This window comes from Panthera pardus, unplaced genomic scaffold (genome assembly GCF_024362965.1).
Source record: "Panthera pardus isolate Hobbes unplaced genomic scaffold, ASM2436296v1 HiC_scaffold_8, whole genome shotgun sequence".
NCBI classification, from domain to species: Eukaryota; Metazoa; Chordata; class Mammalia; order Carnivora; family Felidae; genus Panthera; species Panthera pardus.
Window position 1 is genome coordinate 152,204,630 of NW_026527013.1, and position 25,105 is coordinate 152,229,734.

General features: G+C 48.4%; 1 protein-coding gene across 3 annotated transcripts in view; it reads right to left on the reverse strand.

Annotated features, from left to right (window-relative positions):
• Positions 1–226: 226 nt before the first annotated feature.
• CREB3L2 (cAMP responsive element binding protein 3 like 2) overlaps positions 227–25,105 on the reverse strand; it is a 120,545-nt gene continuing 95,666 nt past the window's right edge. For 2 of the 3 annotated variants that reach the window (XM_019452883.2, XM_019452881.2), the window contains 7 exons: positions 24,637–24,783; positions 23,367–23,425; positions 21,967–22,035; positions 9,448–9,547; positions 9,046–9,172; positions 7,415–7,631; positions 227–5,807 (listed from right to left, as the gene is read on the reverse strand). In XM_019452883.2, the coding sequence (XP_019308428.2) occupies positions 5,732–5,807; positions 7,415–7,631; positions 9,046–9,172; positions 9,448–9,547; positions 21,967–22,035; positions 23,367–23,425; positions 24,637–24,783 (795 nt within the window). In that variant the 3' untranslated portion in view covers positions 227–5,731. Of the gene's footprint in view, positions 5,808–7,395; positions 7,632–9,045; positions 9,173–9,447; positions 9,548–21,966; positions 22,036–23,366; positions 23,426–24,636; positions 24,784–25,105 lie in introns of all 3 variants that reach the window. The other variant, XM_019452882.2, reaches the window with a different exon arrangement.

Consider the following 25,105-nt stretch of genomic DNA (forward strand, 5'->3'; position numbering starts at 1 on the left):
TCCTGTGACTGATTGAAAAAACAATTACATTTCTCAATATTCCTCCAACGGAGGCTTGGATTTCAGTACTAGATCACATACAAACTGCCGGTTTGAGGCTCTTCTGTCAGTTCAACTAGATAATCAGAAAAGGATGGTTAGGCGCACACATCCGAAGTCATGCTCATCAGAAAAGCAAAATGCTTTTAAGACAAGATTACCAGGATTTTAAAGACTAGACAACGTGTTACTATTTAAGAAAAAATATTTTTATTCGCAAGAAATGGAAATACAAAAGCATAACAATTTCATTTTTTTTTTTCCCAAACTACAAGTATCCTACAAAGCGTTTTTATTTGTGGTATTCACTTAGCTATGATGAAGAATAAAAAGCCATAAAAAAACCCAGCACAATATGACAGATAACAGACTCACAATATATTTAGACTTAAACACTGCTGGTCTATAGAACTATTACAAAAGAGAGGTGAAGTCCAGCCTATCAGCATAGACATTGAAGCTCATGGTTGATTATAGTCTAGGGTCTGCTCAGCGTTGTTTTGGTAGGGTCCCTCATGATTTGTCAAGGAGTGCTGGTGTTTTCCACAGACTCAGAAAACGTTTTATCGGCCAGGGAGAGGTTCTAGGAGTGTAGGCCCTGGGTCCATGCTGCAAAAAGTTCATGTTCTCACCTAGCTGGTGAGCAAAGGACAGGGCGGAGGAATGGAGCTAAAACCCCCGGGGATTTTCTTTCCCAGGATGCAGAGCCTGCTAGCTGGAATTCACAGAAGCCTGGATGAACAAGACAGCAGATACACATTTGGTGGATATCTCCAGCGTGAGGCAAAGAGCAGAACATCGCACAGTGGGTCCGGTGCAGGGAGCGGACACCGTGGTTCCTGCCCAGAGAACCTTCAATGTTCACAGAAAGGAGCCTGCCCCACCGAATCCACGGACTGTACTTCCCGTATCACTTAGCTGTTCATCTCTCTCATAGTTACTGGTTGCCCCATTTTCTCCATCTAGAAAATTAAAGCCAAAATTTGTTGAGCACAGTACTCAGCCAGTACTTAAAAAGTGCTCAAGAAATACTATTTCCCCTCGTTCTCAAAACGAAGACAAAAACAAAGCATTCCTGAATTATGTGGCCCCAAATGACAAAATAAGACAATACCTAGATTTTTCCTGTGCTAAGTGTGGGCTCTTTGGCCGCAGAGAGATGGAGCGTTCATCCTCCAATGGGCCAGGTTCCTTGGCCCTGAGAAAATGTTCTGCTGTGAGCATTTATAAGAAGTTTAATCCAGGCTGGCCGTTTTTTGATGTGATTGCAGCTCTACAAAATGGGATTTTCCTGACAGATAAAACCCCATTTCTTTTCTCCGGATGTGCGCATCCGATCATGGCGCACCTCCAGGAAACCATTTTTGAGCCTCTGGAAAAAGGTTTTCCCCCACACTCCCTTCACTCTAACACAATAAGGCTATCCGTAAGGTCTCCCAGGGACAAAGGAGTCCTCGGTCATCCTGGAGCCTATACATAAGGCACATTTAAGGCACAAACCAGTGTTTGAGACCAGGCCGGAAACTGTGTGTGTGTCAGAAAGAGGGAGGGAGGGAGAGACCCGGTGCTTTTGTCTTTCGAGTAGCTACTGATTGAGTCAAGTGCCTTGGCGCCCTTCCTCCCCAACATTCCCCAGCTCCAGACAGCACTTGGCCTCAGTTAAGACTCCAAAGTCCTAGGAGTGACTGACTGACCGACTTAATGGGAAACCTGAACCGGGTCTCTGGCTCCTTCACAGCCTCCCACTCTCTCCGGTGACTGTCCTCCCGGAGGCGCTCCTGCCATCACGTGTCTCCTAGTTGTCTCAGCTGCAAAGCAGTCCAATGAAACGGCTCCCACTAGAGCACTACCTGCTAAAGGCTTCTCGGTCCTACCAGCACCACCCCAAGCGGGAAGAGCCGGCGTCTTTAATAAAGGGATTGCAAAGACCGGATTCAAGGGAACCAAAGGAACGACTCATGCAGACAAGGGGGTGGCTCACAGCCTTCTCCTCCGTCTCCAGTCTCCCCATGTCACCAAGGCCGGCGAGGGTGGCCCCTTTCCTCAGCAAAGAGCGGGATGGCTCCATTTGTGCACTGCGTTCACGGACACACCCCATTTGATGATGTGTTTGTGCAAGAGAGCTGGCCCCAAGAGGCCTCGGACTCTCTCCCTGTGGTTTCGCCCGGTCTGGGGACATGGAAGAAAGGAGCCATGAAGTGCCGAAAAATTTTCACAGAACGCACGCGACCAAAATCCTGGACACGGCCTCAATGTCCGCGTAAAGATGAATCAATTCGACACGCCTGCTCTACCGGCACGTGAGGGTCACCGCCCTCTTTTGGCATTCAGGCTAAGCTGAGAGATTTGGGAAGAAAAACACCATGGTAATTACAGGCGCTTTATAAGTAAGTTGAGCCAAAAGCTGCTTTCACAATGGACGAATGAGCTCTCCAAGTCAAAATCATCTCCATTAGCCAAAAAAGGTTATCTAATTTTGCCTACACCAGTGTCAAAGTTCACCCCCACCCCCCACGCAAAAGGAACAGCCTAGTTCAGCTATCAGATTTTTGACATAATACTCTCTTTTATGTGGCCGAGGCTCCAGGGTCCTGACACTTCATGGGAATTCCTTCTTAAACTGGCACTGAGGCCTTTCATTTCCAGCATCCGTTTCTGAGCACAAAGTCAAGAGCTGTGTGGAAAGGGCCAAGTGGGGGCGGGGGGGGGGGCGTTACTCAGGTCTCACCCAGTGAAAAACTGCTTGTTCTCTGAATGTTTGCAAGACATCTCCTTCACCAGGGTAATCAAAGAAAGGAAAGAGGAAACCCTGCTTTCACGATGAAGAGTAGAATTAATGTATTTATGAGTAACATATTTATTATTTATGGTTTATGATTACGCCAACAGTGTCACAGTGTTCAAAACTGAAGTTTGGAAGCCGACGTCTGCCACTGCTTGACATCGGCAGGCTAACCAGATATTACTGCCTGGACTAGTGGACCGCTGCATCCGGGGAAACAAATCCACTGAGGTCTGGGCTTAACCCTGGGACAGAAAACGAGCACACGTCTGTGAATTCTTGGGTATCCTTCGGCCCCTCTGTGTCCTCTCCACGCCCTGGGATCCTCCCCAAGGGACGACTATTTCGTTCCCTTTACTTGCCCACATTGGGAGCGAAGGGCAGAGGCTTTTCTCAAAACAGCAGGAGGATGTGGAACCCCCTTACTATGGCCATTTGAGCTCCCAAGCTGATGTCTCAGGTCTCTAGATACAGACTCAGTTCTAGAAGAACAGCGTCCCAGAGAGAACACCCTGCTGTTTGGAGGTCTGGAGAAGGGGGCAACAAGCAAAGGCAGGTAGGGGCCAAAATAAAATCCTCAAGGTACTAAGGGAGGGACTGGAAGTCTACCGGCCTTTCCCGGCTCCCGCCTCATTCAGAAGAACAGGGTTTTCTACCCTGGCTACCCCTGGAGCCTTCAAAACCTGGATCTGGTTCCATGGCAGCAGGTGAGTATGCTGACCCATTCTCACACTTCTGCCCTCAAATGCAAAAACCCCTCCTTTCTCATCGGCCAAATACTATTGGAGTTAATTCTTTTTGACCTCCTCAGGCCCCCACGGGCTACCTGTGCCTGATAATTACACGGCGTTTTAAAGGAAGGGATGAACCACAGCAGCCCGTGGCCCTACCCGACACCAGCCAGGCCCAGGAAAATCTAGAGCAGAAGGGAAGGAGGGAAGGGAGAGGAGAGAAGCAGGGGCAGGGGCATGTTAGCAGCCCCTCTCCCCGCACAACTCTGACGGCCTATGCTCTCTGGCCAACGTGAGGGGCCGTGAGACTGCAGACAGCAGCCCTGATCCGGCTTCCACACACAGCTGAAGAGACACAGTTGGCATCTCCCAGTCTGGAACTCTCTCCACCACAGCACAGAGAGAGGAATCACTCACGGGGAGCTCCAGATGTACCTCGGCAGACCAAGCAGGGATCTGCTCATGAGGTATGATGGCAAAAGCTAATGACACCAAATCCTGCATCTGACATGGAACGAAAGGCCCAGGTGTGGGCTTAATCCCTCGTAAGTGCAGGTTCCAGTGACAGTGTCGACAAAAGAGAGAGAGAGACCAGAGGTAAAGCTAAAGGCCCTGCAGCTAATACTAAAAATAAAATACAAAAGGTAAGCACATTCCTTATATGAAATCTTTCACAAGCTAGGGGAAAACACTTAAGGGGAATCTTCTACATTATACAATAAAAAGGCAATTTCCATTTCTTATCTGTATGAAAGAGGAAAGAAAATTTTAAACTACAAAAGTTACTTTTAATCATTAAAAAAAAAATAAAAATAAAAGTAGGTTGGGGGATTAGGTGGTATCTCTTTGGGTGAGCTGCAAAGTAGCCAAACCTGACTATAAAAGGTAAGACTGTGGATACTAAGGTCACGTACTCCAGCCCCAGGCCTCAGGCCCACCCTCTGTGTTGGGGCAGAAGGGAGGGTACAGCAGAAGTGTCAGGGCAGGTGGGGAGGAGGGGGCTGGGCGCAGGTGCGGAGAGGCAAGCCAGCAAGGTTGTCCGCGACGCCTGATGTCGGGGACGGGGATTCCCTTCTGCCACAGGAACAGGGCAGGAAAAGCACGTGGCCACAGAGCCACCGACCCGAGCAAGGTGTTGCTCCGTCTTTCCCTGTGACTTCATTCCGTGGGACGACCCAAGCTTCCGGGGATTTCCCAAGTACAACGATAGGCCTCGGGTTGAAGAAGGAGGAGGATGAGGAGGAAGGGGAAGATGGGAGAGGAGGAGGAAGGGGAGGGGGTTGACGTAGAAGAAGAAGATGAAAACAAATAGAAGCCACCATCTGGGGGATTGGGATCCCAGAGCTTCGGGTACCCTCCGAGCTCCACGGGCCAACAGGAGACTTTGGCCGTTTGGAGGGAGGCGTCGGATCTCTTCAGTGTGGTTGCCAGCGGGAAGCCTCAGTGAGCTAATAAATACTATTTACAAACGGGGAGGAGAAGCCGGGGAGGCAGACCTATGGGTATGTGGGGAAGTCCTACAAGCAACAAGACGGGGCAGGTTTGCCTGGAGTAGAGGAGCCTGATTCCTTCAGGCATTGCACTTGCGGCCTGAGAAGGGGGGTGGGGTGGGGGTGGGGGCATCCTCGCTCCGGCGCGGGGAGGACGATCTGCCAGGGCTCGGTCGGGGCAGAGTGGCAGGGGTGCTCACTGAAGGCCCCGGCACCTCTGAGGCTCTTGGGGGTGGACGCTCCGGCAGCCGAGGCTGAGGAAGGCAGGACATCAGTCAGTGCTTTGCCAGATCCCAACAGGCATCCTGGTATTTCTGTGGCTAGAGTGTGCGGTCTCAAAAGAACAAGCGTCATCTCTTCTTCACGCCCCACAGTGAGAAAGAGGCAGTCTCTTTTTGGCACTCTTGGTGGAAACAAGTCTGCTCGTCCCAGCCCCGGACCTAAAATAATTTCCTATGGCAGCAAGCAAGAGGGAGGGAGGGATGCCGGGCTCCGTTCTTCAAGGGGGAGGGAGAGGGAGGCGCTCTCTCACCGCAGGTGGAAATCCCAAGCTGTCCTCCCATCCAAAGCCACAACCGCTCGCCCGTGTCTTCATCCAGATCAAAAGCAAAAAGGAAAAGCTCCTGACAAGGGGGGTTGGGAGACGTAAAAGGAGAGCAAAGAGAAAGAGGGAGGTGGAGACGGCCTCTTCAGAAGGTGGCGTTCACTCTTCTGTCGAGTTCTACAACTTTTAGTGTCTCGTTCCCCTCCAGTTTGGTGCTGACCCTGTGAAGATACCGAAAGGAGAAAAGAGTCTGAGCCACCAACGGACAACTATGATTCTCATGCTTGGGAGGATCATACAGTCATTCCATGACTGACTTTGTGGGCTGGCCCAAGCGTGTTCTTACTCTTTTCCCACCTAATGACAATCCTCTGTTCCCAAACTTTCCAGCTACCAGCCCGTGCACTTGTTCCCATTCTTACCTTTATCACCGCCTAATAGATGTCCCAACCCAAAGGATAAACACGGTGGTGTGATGCTGATTTGTCATAAATTGCTTTAAGGTCATGTATTTATTGGGTGGTGTCCCCTATGCTAGACTCCGGAAAGAAGAGAATTAAAGGATAAAGTCTGACTCCTGGTCTACAATGCTAATAGTTGAGATAAATTCAAGAGAAAAAGCTACCCTGAAATAACACTCAACACATAATAGAAAATAAATGCTATTAAAGTGTAGAAAGTCTCTAGGCATTCAGCGGAGGGCTACGGGGCTTTTGGTATCAGGGAGAGATCCCAGAAGAAGTGAGGTTTCGGTGGGTCCCTGAACAGTTGAGCCAAGAGGGGAGAAGACTTGTGTCATGCATATGCACATGATCAAGCAGCTGAGTCCTCTACAGCTCCCAGTGGCTCCCCCACAAATGTCTCTGGAATGGAAATAATAATAATGCCTCTCCTCTTAAAGTATTTAAAAGGATTTATATATCACATTTGCATAGCACTTAAAATAGTAAGTGCTAGTAAATGTTAAATATGCATGTACAATGTAAACACATGAAAGTACACATAATTATGAACCTTGCCCCACTGCTTTAGGGTGAAAAAAAGCCGAGGAATTTGAAATAGAATCTTCAAGTGGGAGCATTAGCATTGGAAGAGCACACTTTCTGGGAAGCACAGGGGTCAGGGCAACAAGGTCACCACTCACACCAGGCAGGCCCAGGAGTGTGCACGCAGACCCTCCTTCCTGCACCGTCTGGCATTTTCAGGAGCCCACCCCAGCATAACAACATCTGGCCATCCTGTATGCCTTTGTGTTTCCAAAAAGGCTGTTCTCCACCACTATCGAAAAGAAACAACTCACGGAGAATTGGAGCCCCATACGTTATTTTCAATATGGAATCAGGTATATATGCTCAGTGCCTCTCAAACGATGTCCCTCGATATAAATATATAATTATAATTCATATATGCTTTTACTTACAAATCATAAAACTATACATTGACACACAGCCTGACATATGTGTCTGTAGCTGGAAGGTAGGGGAGGTGTCCTAAGGCTGCATTCGTGTGGCAAGCACGCTGCTAAGGGCGGGCTCTAAGTGTGTTTATGAGGCTTTGAGGGGAGGCAGAAGGAAGTCACCTCTGGGAGCCACCACCTCGGGTTCCCCAGTGACAGAGCAGACACAGGGGCGGCTCATCCTAGGCCGCATCCCCAGTCTCTGCGAAGGGCAGCTATTGACAAGTAGTAAACTCTCCAGAGTCCTGGGTCCTGGAAATAGGTCCCGAAGGAGCCCAGGGGCTGCGCCATGCCTATGCAATGTCTACACCCCACATTCCAGGTTGCTGACTCACAACCCATCATCCGTGCACCTGCGTGTGCTTGACTCACAAGTGCTGCTGTAACTCCAATAGCACGGATTTCTCCAGGCTGCTCTCATTTGACAGAATGAAATGGGGAAGATCCACTTCAGGCCTGGGATCCAACCCTGATGCCCTGAGCAGGGAGGAGCCTCTGTCCCAAGGCCCAAGTTCCCCAGCCGAGGCTGGGCCGGACGGCTCCTCCAGGGGAGAATGTTCCTCATAGATGAGCAGGTTCCTGGATCTCACTGAGGACAGAGCAAAGGAACAGGTGTTAGGGAAAGACTGCAGGGTTTACCACATCCCCTCACTCACTGCCCAGGGCTGGGAGCAGATTACAATTTGTGGGTTCTTGTTGCCCAGAACTGAGGGTGCCAGCTGGAGCTGGCTTTCCACAAAGGCTTCAGGGTTTCAGAGTTTTGCGCATTGAAAAATTATACCAATTATACAGTGCTGGAAGAACAAAAGGAAAGCAAATAAACATGAAGCAAACTTCCACCCCCACTGCTTTGAAAATAAAACTCCCCTCCTTGCCCACCCATAACCATCTGGGGGAAACAATTCATGAAGAATGGGAGTCAAATACTTGGGGATGTCCAGAGCAGCTAAAATAAGAAACATTTCCAATGAGTCGGTCTTGCACGGAGAGAAGGTACCAGGGCAGAAAGCTGCGTTTTCATTTAGAAACCCGAGAGGAGGCACAAAGCCAGAGTCATAAATCAAATCATGGAGACCGTTTCTTTTATAGGACGGCTGCCTTGCTAGAGGGCTCTGTAGCAATTCTCTGCAACACAGAAACTCTGCTCCCATTGGCTTCCATTTAAATTTACAGATACATTCCCTTAGGGAAAAAAGAACTTCCCAGGAGGTCACTGAAATTATCTGGTTGAAATGCCAGTGTTTCTGTCATACACCTGGCGGAGATACAACTACCTGGTGACGACCAGAGCCCTTTCAGAACTGCAGAACTGTGCCTCCCCCAAATCCAGCACCTCCAATTCCATCCACATTTGCTCTTATTAGTGTATATGCATGTGTATTGGTGTATATATCATGATCCCCAGAGACCGCTGTTATTTCCTACGTACTTAAAAGGGATCAGTGATCTGGGTGAGGTTACCACACACTCCTCTAACACCCAGGTCTCTAAATTCTCTCAGTCTTGGCCATGATGTTTTGTAAGACAGACTGATTCATTTCTGGGATTCTTACTGTGGTAACATACATTTCCCCTGAATGGAAGGAGAAACACAGGAGTTCCTTTAAAATGTCACGGGAAGCTTACTGCTCCCCCCAGTCTATTCCCCACCCACCCCCACCAAATCCACATCCCACCCCTTTCTCAGAGCGCGAAAAGGAGACCTCAAGAATTTGCCAGGGAACGTGGTCTATAGCAAAAGAGTTTGCAAACTGTGCTCTATCAGGCTCTAGAGAATCCCCAGCGGTGCCTCAGCCCAGTGGGTGAGGGACACGAGGGGAGACCCAGCGGCCCGGGCACCATACCCCCATGTCTCTCTTCCCTCCCTTCAATGGAGAAGCTACACTTCTGCCACTTTTTAAAAGTTAGACTTTCTCATAAGACTCGCTTCAGAAAGGCGAACTTTCAAAAAACCCCAGAGACATGAAACGAGATCCTTCATGAGTTGCTGAGTGCTGTCTTACCGACAGAGGCTGTATAGGGCTCCTGCATGGAGTGCTGGCTGGGCAGAGCCATCTTGGTGGCAGACGGATAGGGTCCGTAGCCCTGAAAGAAGCTCCCGAATGCAACAGCAAAGCAGAGCACAACCACCTGCAGGGGGAGAGGACGCAGGGCCTGTCAGCTCCAAGGTCCACAGGGCAAACCTTGAGCCCTGCACCACCTGGGAAGTCTGGGGAGACGGACTCCCCTTCATCAGGCCACCGGAATGCACCATCAGCTCACCCGCTGTCACATCGCGGCAAAGCAACTGTGTCTGAGCGAGCTGCGTGGTTCCTCCCACCGCACCTGGACTGGGCAAGCTGGGAGGAGACTGGAGATGGGGGTGGGCTGGGGCACCTAGGGCGCCGTCTCTTTGGGAAGCTCACCATGAGGCACGTGCCGGTCTGCGTGCCCGCCAACTTGCAGGTGCGCGAAACCTTGCCCATCACCAACGTCTGAAGCTTCTGTAGTTGCTGCAGGAGAGTTCTGCAAATACAACAAATCAAAGCCATGAGGAGAGTCTGGGACAGAAGGGGGTGCTTTCAGGTGACCTCTTCCCCCATGCTCTGGGGAAGCTGCTGAAGCCTCGTGCCCGAATGTGCACCCAGCACCGAGGCAAAGTTTCATTCGGAGGAAATGCGGACACCGGTGCCTTCCAGAACCAGTGCTGTAGAGCTTCCCAGGGCCGGGGAGGAGCCCGCTTGAACAGCCCATCCGGGTCTTGTGCTGCTCTGAGTCAGAGGTGAATTGCCCCAAGTTACCCCTGACATGCCAGGCCTTGTCTGTCAGCCACTGACAAAAAAATGAGCCAAAAGAACATTTTGCGGGGCGGGTGCTGGTGATACAAGGACAATTATTTACCCACGAGAGAAGAAACAGTGAGGAAGATGTAAGGAAGGAGAAAAGGCAAAGAGAAGAGGAAAATGCCCAACAGAGAACAACTGAAGGAGTGGCCGGGGGTGGTGGCCGCCATGGGAAATGGCAACGGCATCAGCGAGCAGCGGTCACTTAGCAAATTTGAGGAGAAAGAGGAAAACCAGGAATGGCAGGGAGGCAACGGCCAGAGGCACCTCAAGCCGTGGTTCTTGAAGGCTCATGGCACCTCTAGAGTCAGAAACGAAGCCAAAATATGACGGAGCAAAGAGGCCTGCTCAACTGGACCCACGCTCAGAGCCAGGGATCTCGGAAACCATCCTCCCATACAGACTCTGATCCTTCTGCAGGAGGAGACAGGCGGCAGGAGCAAAAAAAGAGTTCTCTCCCTAAAATTGGACAAGTGTGCACACCCTTAAAAGGGAAGGGTTTGGGATGAGAATACTGTATTCTGGTCTGTGTGACATCAGGTCACGGAAAGAGCAGATGGTGAAATTCTTCATGAATTTTGAACAGTGTGAGCCACAGAAAAGGATCTGACAGCACTGCCTCCTGAATCAGAGCCCCTGGGATGAGTGTGTGCGAGCAGCAGAGACCTTGAAGCCCCTCCTGGCCGCACCCCCTTCCCCAAGCCCAATGCACGTGGCCAAGTGCGAAGATTGTATAAGCAGATGCTTTTTCTTGAGCCTTAGAAATTTTCAAAAAAAAAAAAAAAATGCAGGCCATGATATCACATCAGAAGGCCAGACAAGTTCACTGGGAAACGTCAGCAAATCTCTCATTTGCAGAATTCTGGGCTCTCCCAGAGAACTTGCTTCCCACCACGGTCTGTCTGTCTCCTGAATAGCTTTCAAGTACTCGAAGGACAAGCCGGGGTTCCAGAGTTTGCAACATTTACCCTGACAAGTGCCAAGGAAACGGGTTCTCCTGGGGTTTAAGCCAAGCAGGGACAGGTTGGCCATGGGATGATATGGCCTTCAGCAGCTAGATGGCTACGAATGGGGGCGGATTTGGGGTGCCTGGGTGGCTCAGCTGGTTAAGTGTCCGGCTTTGGCTCAGGTCATGATCTCTCGGCTCGTGGGTTCGAGCCCCACGTGAAGCTCTGTGCTGACAGCTCAGAGCCTGGAGCCTGCTTCGCATTCTGTGTCTCCCTCTCTCTCTGCCCCTCCCCTGCTCAGGCTCTGTCTCTCTGTCTCTCAAAAACAAATAAACATTAAAAAATAAAAAAAAATAATAAAAGTGTTCTGTATGTTACTCAAAGCTTATAAATACTGATAGTATGGTTATTTTAAATCCTACTTAAAGAGAGACTGTCATTTGTGACAGTATGGATGATGAACCTGGAGAACATTACACTAAGTGAAATAAACCAGAGAAAGAAAAATTCCACGTGGTATGACTTATACTTGGAAGCTTAAAAGAGAAAAAAAATTTTTTTTTTAAAGTTGAACTTAGAAACAGTAGAAAACTAGTTGCCAACAGCTGGAGGTTGGGGGAATTGGGGAGAGGCTGGTAAAAGGATACAAACTTTCAGCTCTAAGATGAAGAAGGTCTGAGAATCTAACCTATAACGTGATGACTATTGTCTATAACACTGTATTGGCTCATTGAAATTCATTAAGAGAGTTGAACTTAAATGCACTCAATAAAAAATTAAAAACAAAAAAAAGGTAAATATGTGAGGTGATGGATGTGTTAATTAACTTGATGTGAGGAATATTCCACAATGCGTGCATATATCTACTCATCATGTACACTTTAACTATCTAACGTTTTTGCCAATTATACCTCAACGAAGCTGAGAAAGAAAGGGGAAAAAAATAAGAATTTACAACTAAATGATCATATGATGCAACAAGTTTTTTTCCTTGTCAAATTTGTTCTCTTATCCCCGCACTCCCTAAGAGCACTCCATTCTTTTATTATTATTATTTTCATTTTTAAACTTATTTATTTTGAGAGACAGAAGGGTTGGGGAGGGGCAGAGATAGAGGGAGACAGAGAATCCCAAGCAGGTTCCACGCTGTCAGCGCAGAGCCCCATGCAGGGCTTGAACTCACAAACTACGAGACTGTGACCTGAACCGAACTCAAGTGTCAGATGCTTAACCGACTGAGCCACCCCGGCGCCCAGAGCACTCTACTCTTACCCACTAGCAAAGCTGCTGTTCCCAAGCTGGGCGCTAAGTGGACTGCTATGCACCAACTTGCTGGGTGAGCATTCATTCTCGCAGAGCTGACAGGTGGCTGGTGGGGGTTTACATTTTATTGGCCACCATCTGTGCTGCCGACCCCAAAGCCCTCACTGGGCTCTCCGTGCTGGATTTTGGGATTCCTGGGGCAGGATATATATAGGTGAGCCCACAAACAAGACCTGTATTTGCCCGGACAGCACAAACCCCTTTCTCTCATATTCTGGCCTCTTCCTGGGGTCCCGGATTAATGTTTCTGTTGCCTAGTAAACTATGGACAGGGGCCTCCTGGCTTCCTGGCTCGCTGCCCAAGAGCCACGTCTTAAAGTGGTGGCTGCCGCTCCGTGGGGGAGGGGGAGGGGGTATTTCATCTCCCATGGGGCCCGTCTGCTGCCTGAGCTGGCAGCCGAAGGGGCTCACCTTCAGCTGTGCTCTGTGCCTTTGTCCATCCGGGCTTTAGACAGCAGCACTCTAGATGTCCCCAGACCCATTTCCCAAGTGTCGAGATGATTTTAAATTTTTTTTTTTTTCAACCTTTTTTAATTTATTTTTGGGACAGAGAGAGACAGAGCATGAACGGGGGAGGGGCAGAGAGAGAGGGAGACACAGAATCAGAAACAGGTTCCAGGCTCCGAGCCATCAGCCCAGAGCCTGACGCGGGGCTCGAACTCACAGACCGCAAGATCGTGACCTGGCTGAAGTCGGACGCTTAACCGACTGCGCCACCCAGGCGCCCCTCGAGATGATTTTAAAGTGAAACCATTTCCATCTTTTCCCAACCATCCCTATTCACCCACAACCATCCCACACTCCCTTCCTGCCCATTTCCTGCTCTTTGCCCAGTCCTTGGAGCACAAAACACCAAGAAAACCAATGCAGCAAATGACTCGGAATCATTCCTCTCTTCAAATTTCTGGTTGAGATCGCTAGGCCTGGTACCATTTCCCTGGGATGAAGAGCCTCCCAGGAGGCTCTGTTGCGCCCCCTAAAAACAGAGCTCTAACAGATCAGACATACCTAAACACCAATGGTAGAATGTCTTAGCCTCAAGCTAAGGGGCCCCCAGCTACAGGGGCAAAGTGCTACAAGTTTGGAAGAAGGGTCATTTAAGTCTGGCTGGGTGAGCAGGCAAGGCTTCAGGTTTTCCAGGTGTATATGGCATTTTCCTTGGCACTCAGCAGCAGATCGTCTCCAAACTCATGATAATTATATTCTGAGTCCATTGCAAATGAAAATAGTTGTTTGATGGTCCCTGACTTCTAACAGTTTATAATCTAACTCTTTAAGAGGAACAAACATGTAGTTTTGACATAGATTCTTTTTCCTTAGCTTGAAATTTTGGTAGAAAGCAACAGTGATTGATAATGTGCTCTTTGCTGCTGCTTCTCCTACGTGGATTAGTGGAGGTGAACTGAACCAAATGGTAGAAATGATCACACTCGGAAGCCCATCCATCAGCAACTCCGAGTGATTTCACCCAAAGAAAGAGATTTAGCTAGCCCATCCATCCCCAAATCTAAACAGATTTCATGATCCAGTCAAGTCTGGGGAATTCATTTATATTTGACAGAAATACTCATTTTTGTTGTCATAAGGAAAGGAAATTAACAGTGACTGAGCACCCACTGATTGAGTTCTAGGAACTCCACATCCGGAGATACAAAATAATTGTCTGAAAGACATGTAACTTGTTAAGCTGAAGACCTAATATGTAAACTAAAACGTGGTGCTGTAGTTCAGGTACCTTCCAATGCACTGCAACATGGGTACCCTGGTTTATTACCTAACAAAATCTGTAACCAAAATACTTCTTGGTTAAGGAGATTTTTCTCACACCCAGTGACATTAACCTCATATCAACAACAGCCCAATGAAGAGATAGTGTCCACCGTCCACTGTTAGATAAGAAAAGGTTACTATCAACCAGGGCCAAGCCACAGATGGAAGAGCCACAGGAAAAATCAGTCCGATGGCAATGAGATACATACTAACAAAGTTTCGTGATATTGCTACCAAAGAAACAATAAGGGCAAATCAACATTTCCTGGCACATCTCCACCAGATAGACCAAAGATAAAGTGCCAAGTGATAGATAAAAGGATGAAGGGTGATTTTTGCCCTACATCAGGTGTCTGGAAGTCATGTCTGGGCTTTGTTTAGGAAAACGGAAACTGCAAGACGTGTCCCTCTGTGAGACACCGAAAGAGCTGATGAGATGGCTTTAGGATTGCTCAGCTGGTACGTCTGCGCTCACACAGGGGATTGGCTGAGTTTAGATCTTGGTGCCACTGCTGCATACCTTTAACCAAGTTATTCCAGTCCTGGGTTTAGGCGCCTAATCAAAGTCAATGCCTTTGATGTAATCAGCTACCAAAATGACGAGAGAACCCCCACCTCCTGGAACACTCTGGATTTCTTGAAGCAAATACACCTTTACAGAGTGCTTGCTGTCCCTTTCCGCTGATGACAGATGAAGCCTGCCCTCTTTACAGGGAAGCGTGGTGTCTCCAAACTGAAATATTAGTCTGAGATGATGTGGGATTCTCCCTCATGCCACGGGGACAGATGCCACGGCCCATAGGACGGGGAGCGTGGATGACAGCTGTTAGCCTGCTTCGGCTGAAGAAAAGGCAGCCAGCAGATGAAACAGAAGAAATATTTTAAAGCTAAAGCTCTAAAAACCTAACCACAGGACAGACCCAACAGTGCATTCAAAGCTCAGCATAAACTTTTCCTTTATTACTGTATTTTAAATCATCAGTGACCGGGGCTAATTATGGCTTAATGAATTCTCAGGCTTTGGGGAGCAAGGTCTCAATTTAGAGAACAGAGTACTCTTAGCAAACATTTATCTGGGCCAAGAGATTTTTCACAACTTGTTAAATTGGGAGTGTCCAACTCTTGATTGAAAATGTGGATTCTGTCCTGTGGTGAGACGTAAAAAGAAACTGAGTGGCTGTCCTCATACAGTTCTTTGCAAGAGAGCAGTTGAAGGCAGCTGCCAGCCTTGCCCAAAATAAAGTATCACCCTGTATCTTGGGAGGCATATCAAGGGAAACTGGGCAAAACATTAAAAAATGGCCAGGAGTGCAAGACATAATCTTATAATAAGGGAAATACATCAATGGCCTCATGTGTTTTCTTTGTATTTCATTTAATTTTGTATTCTACAGTTTCCTTTATTTTTGAGCGACAGGGCAAGAAGGAGATAGAGTACGGTCACACAGTTATTGCACGTGACGCTCTGAACATTCAGGGACCTAGTTTCTCACTGGCGTGAGAAGCCAGAACCCAGGAAAAACAATCAACTGGTGGCTCCCAAAACCTTCCTGGGCCAGAAGCTCCAAACCAGGACCTCTCGAGAGCAGACATACTTTCCATCGTATCTCATAACATGTCTTACTGAGGAACGGAACCAATTGGGCTATGGTGTGTGCGTGTGTGCACACATACGTGTGTGCATATACACCGCTCTCTGGATAAGCCTATAGAGATACAAGCAGTTTTTTCACATCCTTATAGAACTAACAGCGTAGTATTTTCCCAGTCCCAAATCATGAGCCATGAGTGGGTTGTGAAAACACTTGGGTTGCCACGGCCGCGTTTTTTAAGGAAACAGTCAAACAGAACACACGGTATTAGAGGACATCACACAGAGTAAATACGCATTCCTTTGTGAAGCATTCCTATTAGTTATGCATGTGACGTATTATGTTCCTGTGGGGGGTCTGGGTCGCTACCTACAACGCACAATGGTCACAATTAAAAAGCAAGCCTAAGGGCAGTGATATAGCCACACGTATATAATTCACACACATCTATACTCAGCCATACATAATTATCTTGTGTGTGTGCACAGACGCAAAATAATTATATATGGGGGGATATCAGAGGACTTCATGATGTCCTTCTGAACAAAAGTCTCACCTGAATCCCTCCCTGTCTCACCCCCACCCCAGTCTTTGAGAGCTAATGTCTCTAAATTTCGGAGGATTAGGAGGAAGGTGTCCAAAAGCTAAAACATTTACCTCAAAGTCCTGGGGTGAAGGTGGGAAGGTGGTGTATACAAGGAGACTCATGAAGCACCTCCAAGACTTTCACATACTGAAGTGTAACATGTATAAACCAATGACAGTCACAGGGTGCTAAAACCCTAAACTTTGAATACCTAGGTCTTTATGATCTCTTACTTAGGCTTTGAGAGTTGTTCATGGGGCTATGGCCTAAATAGGGGGACGGGGACAAGGATGAATTTCTCCTTCCTCTTTCTGTGCAACTGCTGTATCACAAAGCGTTTGTTTTGCAGGGATCAGAGGACATTTCTGAAATATTCTATTACCTACTTGCCCAGGAACAAGAACAAGAGAGCTCTAGAATGTTTTCTGGGGCTGCGGAATGGCTAATTTTACCACAAAATTGTACTAAAATGCCCTTCCAGTCTCTCTGGGGAACTCTGTCTAGTACCCAATGATCTGTTGAAGTTTGAAAGATGTTCACCTGAAAAGAAGGCTTATACTCTTCACAGCCAGAAGTTACAGACAACGGAGAAATGACAGGGAATTACAGCAAGATCAAGATCTGCAGAGGGTAAGTGTTGCCATTCACCAGTACTCCGCTAGCCTCTCTGTGTAGGGGAGTGGGCGGGATCTGCTGTCACGGTCCGTGGACAAAGAACAGGCGAACCAGGGGAAGAGGGTAACAGCGTGTGGTGCAAACAGGTACGGCTGTGTGGGCTAAGTAAACACACGAGGAGAGGCAGAACACCAGGAAAGCCCAGTGTACTTAGCGGGAAAGACCTCTACCAGGAACTGTAGATAGTTCAAACAATGAGAGGGGCACCTGGGCGGCTCAGTCAGTTAAGCGTCTGACTTTGGCTTAGGTCATGATCTCCCGGTTCATGGGTTCGAGCCCCGTGTCTGGCTCTGTGCTGACAGCTCAGAGCCTGGAGCCTGTTTCAGGTTCGGGGTCTTCCTCTCTCTCTGCTCCTCCCTTGCTCACACTCTCTCTCTCTCTCTCAAAAATAAATGACCATTAAAAAAAAAAAAAGAACAAGCCAAAGTGGAGTTGGATGGAGACGATGATAGCTAAGAGGACCTCACAGACCATGGAGGATTTCAGGCAGACACCGGCCAAGGTTCAAACTCCTTACATACTCCATCAGCTGCGGGGGTGGCCCGGTCTACCCTTCAGAGAACAGACTTGGGGTAGAGACCCACACAGGCCCTGGAGATGGGCCAAGGCCCTTGGGCAGGGAATTCCAGAATCCTAGGTACCAGGGTAGGGTCTGAAGGGGCAGGGTGAGAGCTCCACGTGGAAGCATCATCCTGGCCCTGCTGACTACTCTTCCAACGGAGAGACGTGTGGCTAGAGGTGAGCCAGAGTGGACTCCTCAAAACCACAGGTCCAAAGCAAGGCCCTCTTCTTTAGGTTGAAGGTAGCCCTGCACTAGGAAAGGCAGTGGTCCTGGAAAGGGGTGCAGCACAAGAAAAAATCAAGGTGGGGACTAATCTAAAAATTAAATGGCTGAGGTCTAGTCCGCCCGCCCCACCCCCTTCTACCTCTAGACGTTTGAATGACCTGAACCTTACTGGGCTTCAGTTTCCCTTTCTGTAAAATGACGTGACTACGAGTCACGTTAGATGGTCTCCGCTAACGTGCAGTTCGACTCTAAGTTCCCATGGCCCCACACATGAAGGCGGAGGAGAGGGCCGGTGGCTCACAGCCCTCCAGAGGCAACAGAGCCAAATACAGAATTGAGAGGAGCAAACTGAACCGCCAACACCTAAAACTGCCGGGCTGGGCGGTATGCGTGTGTCACCGGCGCGGGATTTCTCTGGAATGGGACCCGGGCAGGGCCATCCAGAGAGCCTGCGGCTTAGAAGCGTGGATCGTGAGCACAGGACAGCCAGCACGATCCCCCGGCAGCCCCCCACACGGGCTTCATCCGCACTCTGCAAGTGAAAATGTATTTCCTGACTGAGCACAGGAAGACGGGCCCCCTGGGAAACCTCTCTCTCTCTCTCTCTCTCTCTCTCATCTCACACGTTTCCTGATGGCATGCAATTAGTGGATCACCTCAGCAGAGCAGGTGTGAAGGTGCTTTCACACTGCTTGGCTCTGCTCCGAGAGCCTCCCAGGTAAGGCTGCAGAAGCCTTAAGAGCACGTCTTCATTTTCTCTCCTGTCTTCATGCTCTTCGGGTTTCCCGAGCTCCGATAAAAGGGTCTCTACATCGAGAAACCAACAATATGCTAGGTGGCTGCGGCTGAGTCCAGTATAAAGGGAAAGATTCAGGACTGACTCCTGATCTGGGCACTCATTTTTATCTAGAGAGGTGGAAAAGTCCCTTGTGGGGTATAACACAGAAGTGGTAAAGTGTAAAGATAATCTTCCTTTAAGCTGGTCAAGGAGGAAACATCCCGTCACTTTTCCCGCCATGTCCTGCCGTATGAGACAATGGCGCCCAAGGCCTCCGGCCCGACTCTAGCGACCCAGGATCCTGTTCACGGAGAGCCGTTTCCCTCCGACCAGCACCCTCCAAAGGATAATAATGCAAGAAGCATGGCCAGGAACACAAACACAGGTGTGTGTTCATTAGGCCCAGCCCTGTACTTAGTTCAAACACTGGGTCACTTAGGCAGTGTTACAGGAGCAAAGGGACCAAAAGTCTCCCCTTATCACATGCCCAAAACACCAGCGCCTTATGACTGGTGTAGGGCAGGAGATTGGCAGGGTTTACCTCATAGTCCATGTGATTGGTGCAGTGTCCTCTGAGCAAGGTCAGGCCCTTGGCAGGGAACAGAAAGAGAAGGGGGAAGAAGCTGGAGGGAACGCGGACCCACCTTCCCTGTCTCAACCAGGGCAACACTATCTTTATTTCTTGACCTCTCAGGCTAAAACCCGTAAGATAATCTGTGGGAAGGGGCACCTGGGTGGCCCAGTCGGTTAAGCATCTGACTTGGGGGCTCAGGTCATGATCTCATGGTTCGTGAGTTCCAGCCCCGCATTGGGTTCTGTGCTGACAGCTCAGGGCCTGGAGCCTGCTTCAGATTCTGTGTCTCCCTGTCTCTGGGCCCCTTCACCGCTTGCGCTCTGTCTCTCTCAAAAATAAATAAATGTTTAAAAAAATTCTTTAAAAAGATGATCTGTGGGAAGACTATATATTAGTCAAGTGTCAGCCATGACCACCATAAAAGAAGGGTTGTCCACCAGGAGAAGTAAGTTTTGAAGAGGGAGAACACACATAGGGCAGTCGAGGGACGGAGAAGGGCACCAATATCATGAGGTAGGTTGCTTTTTTTCAGTGAGGATCCGAATAAATAACTGGAAAAAATTTCCACACAGTTAGTAAAGAAGAGGAAAATCATCACGGACTCTCATCACTTGAAGAACATGAGATATGTTGACCGTAAGCTCAAATATGCCATATGATCCCATAACCCATATTCTATAATAATACCAGATTACAATCGCCATTATTTAAAAAGATAAAAATAATTGAAAACACAGATTGTTGTTGCACAGAATCAGATGTGCCCTATGTCAGTGTTCCTCATGTGACGGCTCTTTATCAAAATCTGACAGAAATAAGGATTCTGTAGAAATATATTTCCTGATATGAAAATGTGTCCAGTGTATTCTGTTAAATGGGAAAAGTTTCTTAACAAGATAGGATGCATATAGGTATAAATAAATATAAACTATCACAAAATATAAACATATCTCTGGGTGAAATGACTGCAATTTTCTGCTTTTTTAACTGTAGTTTCTGATTTTTTCTACATTGGGAATATATCACCTGTGGGTGTGGGTTTTTTAAGTTTAAAAAATATGATACAGCAGGGTCAGCCTGGAGAGGGGAGGGGAGGCATTTCCCAGGAAAGGGGGGGCAATGGAGACCTTCTCAGAAGCACCCTGCTCCCCAGCACAGCCCAGAGTGCACCTTTGCTGCCCCCTTGTGGTTGTGAGAAGACCTGGCACACGGAGCCCCTAGACCAGAAGGCACCTGGACAGAACTCCAAGGTGATCTTGGATCAGTTCCTCTTTCCCTTCTCACCAGTTCATGGCGTGGATTTGTCCCACTCATGAACACGGGGCTTCTGCAGCAGCAAGTGCTAGGGCGGGCATGGGAACATTATCTGTTCAGGATGCTAACAAGATAGATACGGACTCTGGTGGGGGTCCAGGACCCAGAGATCCGCTGTGGCAGGGGTGAAGGTGGAGATAAGGAGGGGTGGAGCCTCAGAAGACTAATGGCCAAAGGCAACCATGAAACCAGAATCCTAAAGTGGCACTGAAAACCCTCTCCTTTGCCTCAAGGGAATCAAGACAATAGCACACGGAGCTGGTGACATTTACTTACTTCTGCCATCTGTCTACAGAGCATTTGAGGTGACCGCCCTTGATCTGCTATTTGAGCACACGTTCCCAGACTTGGAGAGGGCAGCCCAGTGGGGTTACAATGTCCAATGTTCCCAATGACAGTGGTTTTAACTTCCGAGCAAATAAGCCTGCTGTTCACGCGTCAAACCATGAAGATGGGAGCCATATTTAATGTTATCATCCAATGACATGCTAATAGATATTACATGATCCCTTAACAACCGCAAAATCGTTATCAGGCATTTATACTCAGCCTTAAAATGATTAAGTAATATTTTTCTCACCTCAAAGTCTACTTTTCTCTGCTTGGATTGTTTATAACAACCATAGGATCCCCTCACTAATGAACACTTTAATTTTTAAAGCCTGAATAGGCACTGTGCACACACGCAAACATGCATTCTGGATTAAACTCCCCAACCCTAACCCTAGCCCTCAACCCCTTTCTCTTGCATATGCTTCTCCTATATTGAGGCTCCAGAACCAGACGTACTGCAGTTAAATACAGCTCTCCCATTTACTGTGTGACCTTAGGCAAGTGACCTAACCATTCTGAGTCTCAGTGATCTCCTCTATATAGTGGGGATATTAATAGGACCACCTCACAGGGCTGTTGGAAGATAAAATGAGTTAGTATCTGTGACGCACTGAAAAGAATACCTGGCAAGAGAGCGCTAGAAGAACACGTTAACTCATTCTGTCTATTACTTTTTTAAGTGGCTTTGAGGGTGCGGCACCTGGGTGGCTCAGTTGGTTGAGCCTCCAACTCGATTTGGCTCAGGTCACAATCTCACGGTTCATGAGATGGAGCCCCAGGTCAGGCTCTGTGCTCTGTGCTGAGCCTGCTTGGGATTCTCTCTCTCCCTCTCTTTCTGCCCCTCCCCAGTGCATGCGTGTGTTCTCTCTCTCTCAAAATAAATTAGAAAACTTAAAAAAAACAAAGCCACTCACTTAAAAAAAAAAAAGAATAAAATAAAATGGGTTTGAAATGTAATGAATGAATGAATTTTTATAAGCGGTAATTTAAAACACAAACTTGGTCTTCTCTCTTCTTTTCACTAATAAACACCATTTGTTACTAAGGCTGAGTGACGACGAAGCGGCCAGTCCCTCTCTGGCCACCTCTAACGTTTAGCGTCATTTCTAGAAGAATCAAACTTATCCAACTTTATTCTCCTCCAAGCCTCCTCCTTACGCCCCTCATCAGAACCCCTGTCAGAACTGGCATCTCCATCAATCCCGTATATGTTAGGAAAAGTAAAGAACGTGCATGCGTGTGTATGTGAGTGTGCAATGCACGTGTGTGGCGGGAACAGGTGGGCGGAGTATGGCCGTCCCAGACACCTGGGCACGACTGTACCTTCAATGGGATCTCCTCCACTTCCTTCCTGCTCTGCCCCTCTTTCCGCCCCCCCTGCCATTAGGCCATTTGAATAGCTCCTTACTTCAGCGACACTCACCTGTTGGTGTTCTCCAGAACCTCCACCTTCTTCCGAAGCTCCAAGTTCTCAGTGGAGCAAGACTCCACCCTACAGAGGAAAGAGAAAGAAGACAACTAGCTGTATCACTAGAGCAAATGCGAGGCCAGGAGCCAGGGTGGAGGCAGGTGGGGCTCAGAGAAGGAGGTGTGGGAATCAGCTACTCGAGAGAGGTGAGGGAGGGAGTCTGGCCAGCCTGAGTTGGGAAGAAGGATAAGACTAAAGAGAAAAGAGACACACACACACAGAGAAACAAGTGCCTCAGTAATGGAAAACAAACAGGATGGTACAAAATGTAAACTCCTTCTGGTGTGTTCTAGCCTTGGCTGCTTTCACCTCATCCCGATTACTCTTGACACCTGTTACACGTCTCCCTCATCCTACAAGGGCTGGATGCTGCTGGCTGTAACCTCGGCCGGGAAGACTGACGGGAAGCCAAGGCGTTCGGGACAGGGTGAGGGGAGAGGATGAAAACCCAGTGCCCCAATACAAGGAATCCAGGCGCAGGAGCATAGGCATCCCCCAAAGAGGCAATAAAGACCATCTTGACCCTGGATGCCTACAGAAAATACTGGACCAGAACGGGAACTGCTTAATGCCAAACTACCAATACTTAAACCAGGACGTAGAAACACTAACTTTCGGTAGGAACTTCAAGAACCAGCCAAGGACCCACTCCTTTCCCCAGACACAAGGGAAGATTCCTTTCTGGATCAGCGGCCTCATTTCCATCTTAAAATGATACCTGTTGGTCAGCTGGAGAACTGTTTTAAGGCTAATACAAAGTTGTGTTTCAAGCCTATATCTAAGCCTAATACAAAGTTGCCATTTTCCTAAGAGCCCTCCTGATATTTGGAGCCATTCGGAAGAACAAAAGACGCCTTCAGGTGTTTTTGTGAGAAGTCACTAGCCCGTAGCATGAATTATAGTGGACGGAAAATAAAGAACGCCAGCCCGACCTACTGCACTGCCTGTGTGTTTCCCTAAGGTGTGAGGGAAGTGGCCAAAAGAACTGATTAATTAGCACTGCCCCTTCCTGCTGAAACAGTGCTTCTCCTCCGTGGAGAGTTCCAGAAACGTGAGCGTATGTTAATATTTACACTTGTTGGCAAGGAAGCCTTCAAGGACTTAAGGAACTTTGGTTAGAACGGTGTAATACAAATGCCTACTAAGACTGAGGGTACTTTTTACTTCCAGCCAAACTTAAAAAGCTTGTCCTCTAAAAACCACTAGGTGGCAGGCAAACCATGGCTGATGAACCAGTGGGCTTTAATGGTGGCCAGAACGAACTTCGCTTCTCATGAAAAACCCGATGCTTTGCACACTCCCGGCTCCCCATGTATGTCACCCAATAAACACACCCAGTTTCGCAGGAGGCTTACTTTTTCTCCAAGCTGTCCATGTATTCTTTCTTCTTTCTCCTACTTTCCTGGGCAGAAATCTGAGATATAAGGGGAGAAAAAAGGATTCACTTCCTGCTATACCGATAAATCAATTATGTGTAAATGGAAGAGAGAGATCTGTTAGTGCAGACATCACCGGAGTTAATCAGTTATGTGTAAATGGAAGACAGGAGTCCGTTAGTGCAGAAATCACCAGAGTCCTGCTCACTGTTGTAGCCACTCTTCATCTATTTAACCTGCTGGCTCATCTGTGAATCACCTCTTCTGACCACCCTGGTTTCAACCAGCCCGTGTTCTCCCCAAACTAGGTCCCGAGTGGGAAGCATGGCGGGCCTGAACAGAACACGTGGGTCACAGATCATCTGTAGGATCCTGGATAAATGATTTCAACGCCGTGAGCCTCAGCTGGCTCGGCTATAACACCAAAACTAAGAGGGTGGGGCTTGCTCATACATAACCCCCTACTGGTTCTGCACATGGACCAAGAGCCATAACCAAACTTTCTTTCTTCCTTTCTTTGCCTCCTCCCTCCTGCCCTGCTTGTGCCCTAGTCATGCCCCTGGGCGTCACCAGCCCCGATTTGCACTATAGGGGGCAGAGGGATAGGAGACTGCAGAACAGTGGACTGCAGAATTTTTTTAATCAAAAACCGAGTAAAGAAAGAAAATAAACAAATACCCATAATGTATTTATGTTTAATATAAATTATATACATGCCTACGAGACCGAAATATTGTGCACATCATAAAACAGAAACTTGAAAGGCTGAGATAAAAAAAAAATTAATGAGAGTTCTAGTATCTTCCTCTCACCCCTGAATGGATCACCCAGGGCACCCAGGAGTCCACACACCCAATTTCGGATCCACTGACCCAGAGGATGAGTGGAGGGGCTGGAAGAACACAGGGGTGAGTGGTGGCTGTGTTCCCGCTCCCCACCGAGGGGAAAGGCAAGCTGAGTCTTGTCCCCCTCCATGGGACGGGCCCTCGGTGGCCACTGGGAAGAGGGGAGTAGCGGCATGCAGGCTCACTTCTGGTCACAGTCTCTGCTCATAGAAGCACTTAGATTTGGGGCGCCTGGGTGGCTTAGTCGCTTAATCTTCCCACTCTTGATTTTGGCTCACGCCGTGATCTCGCGGTGTGTGGTTTGAGGGAGCGATTCTCTCTCCCTCTCTCTCTGCCTCCCCCCCTCCCCCCAAATAAATAAATACACTTAAAAAAGAAGCAGCACTTAGATTTGAAGGGCTCACCTTGTTCTTGATTTTCCTCCGGATTTTCTTCAGAGCCTTCTCCTCTGATTTTGTTAGAGGCAATTTGGTGGGGATGGGATAGCCCTCGGCGATCAGGGTCCTCTTCTCCTCTTCTGTCAGGACGAGTGGGCCTGATCCTTGAAGTTTCTGTGAAGTTCAAGGGGGGGGCGGGCAGAAGAGGGTCAAAGCACAACAGCTGAGCACGCTGAAGAAACACGCAAACGTCTGAGAGAAAAAGATGTCCGTGTGCTTCGGGGGAGAGACGAGCATTTGTAGTGGGGGCAAAGATGCTGAAGGCACTGTCGTGTGACCTGTTGCAACCCAAGGGTTACCACTCAAAGGAGACCACCCATCCGTTCCCAGAAAGTACCCCAGTGGCGAAGACGTCAGAAGGAAAATTACAGGGTTCGTTTCTCGCATCTCGCAAGATTTTGTGGCCTTGCGGTGATGGCGGATACACCTGGAGCTC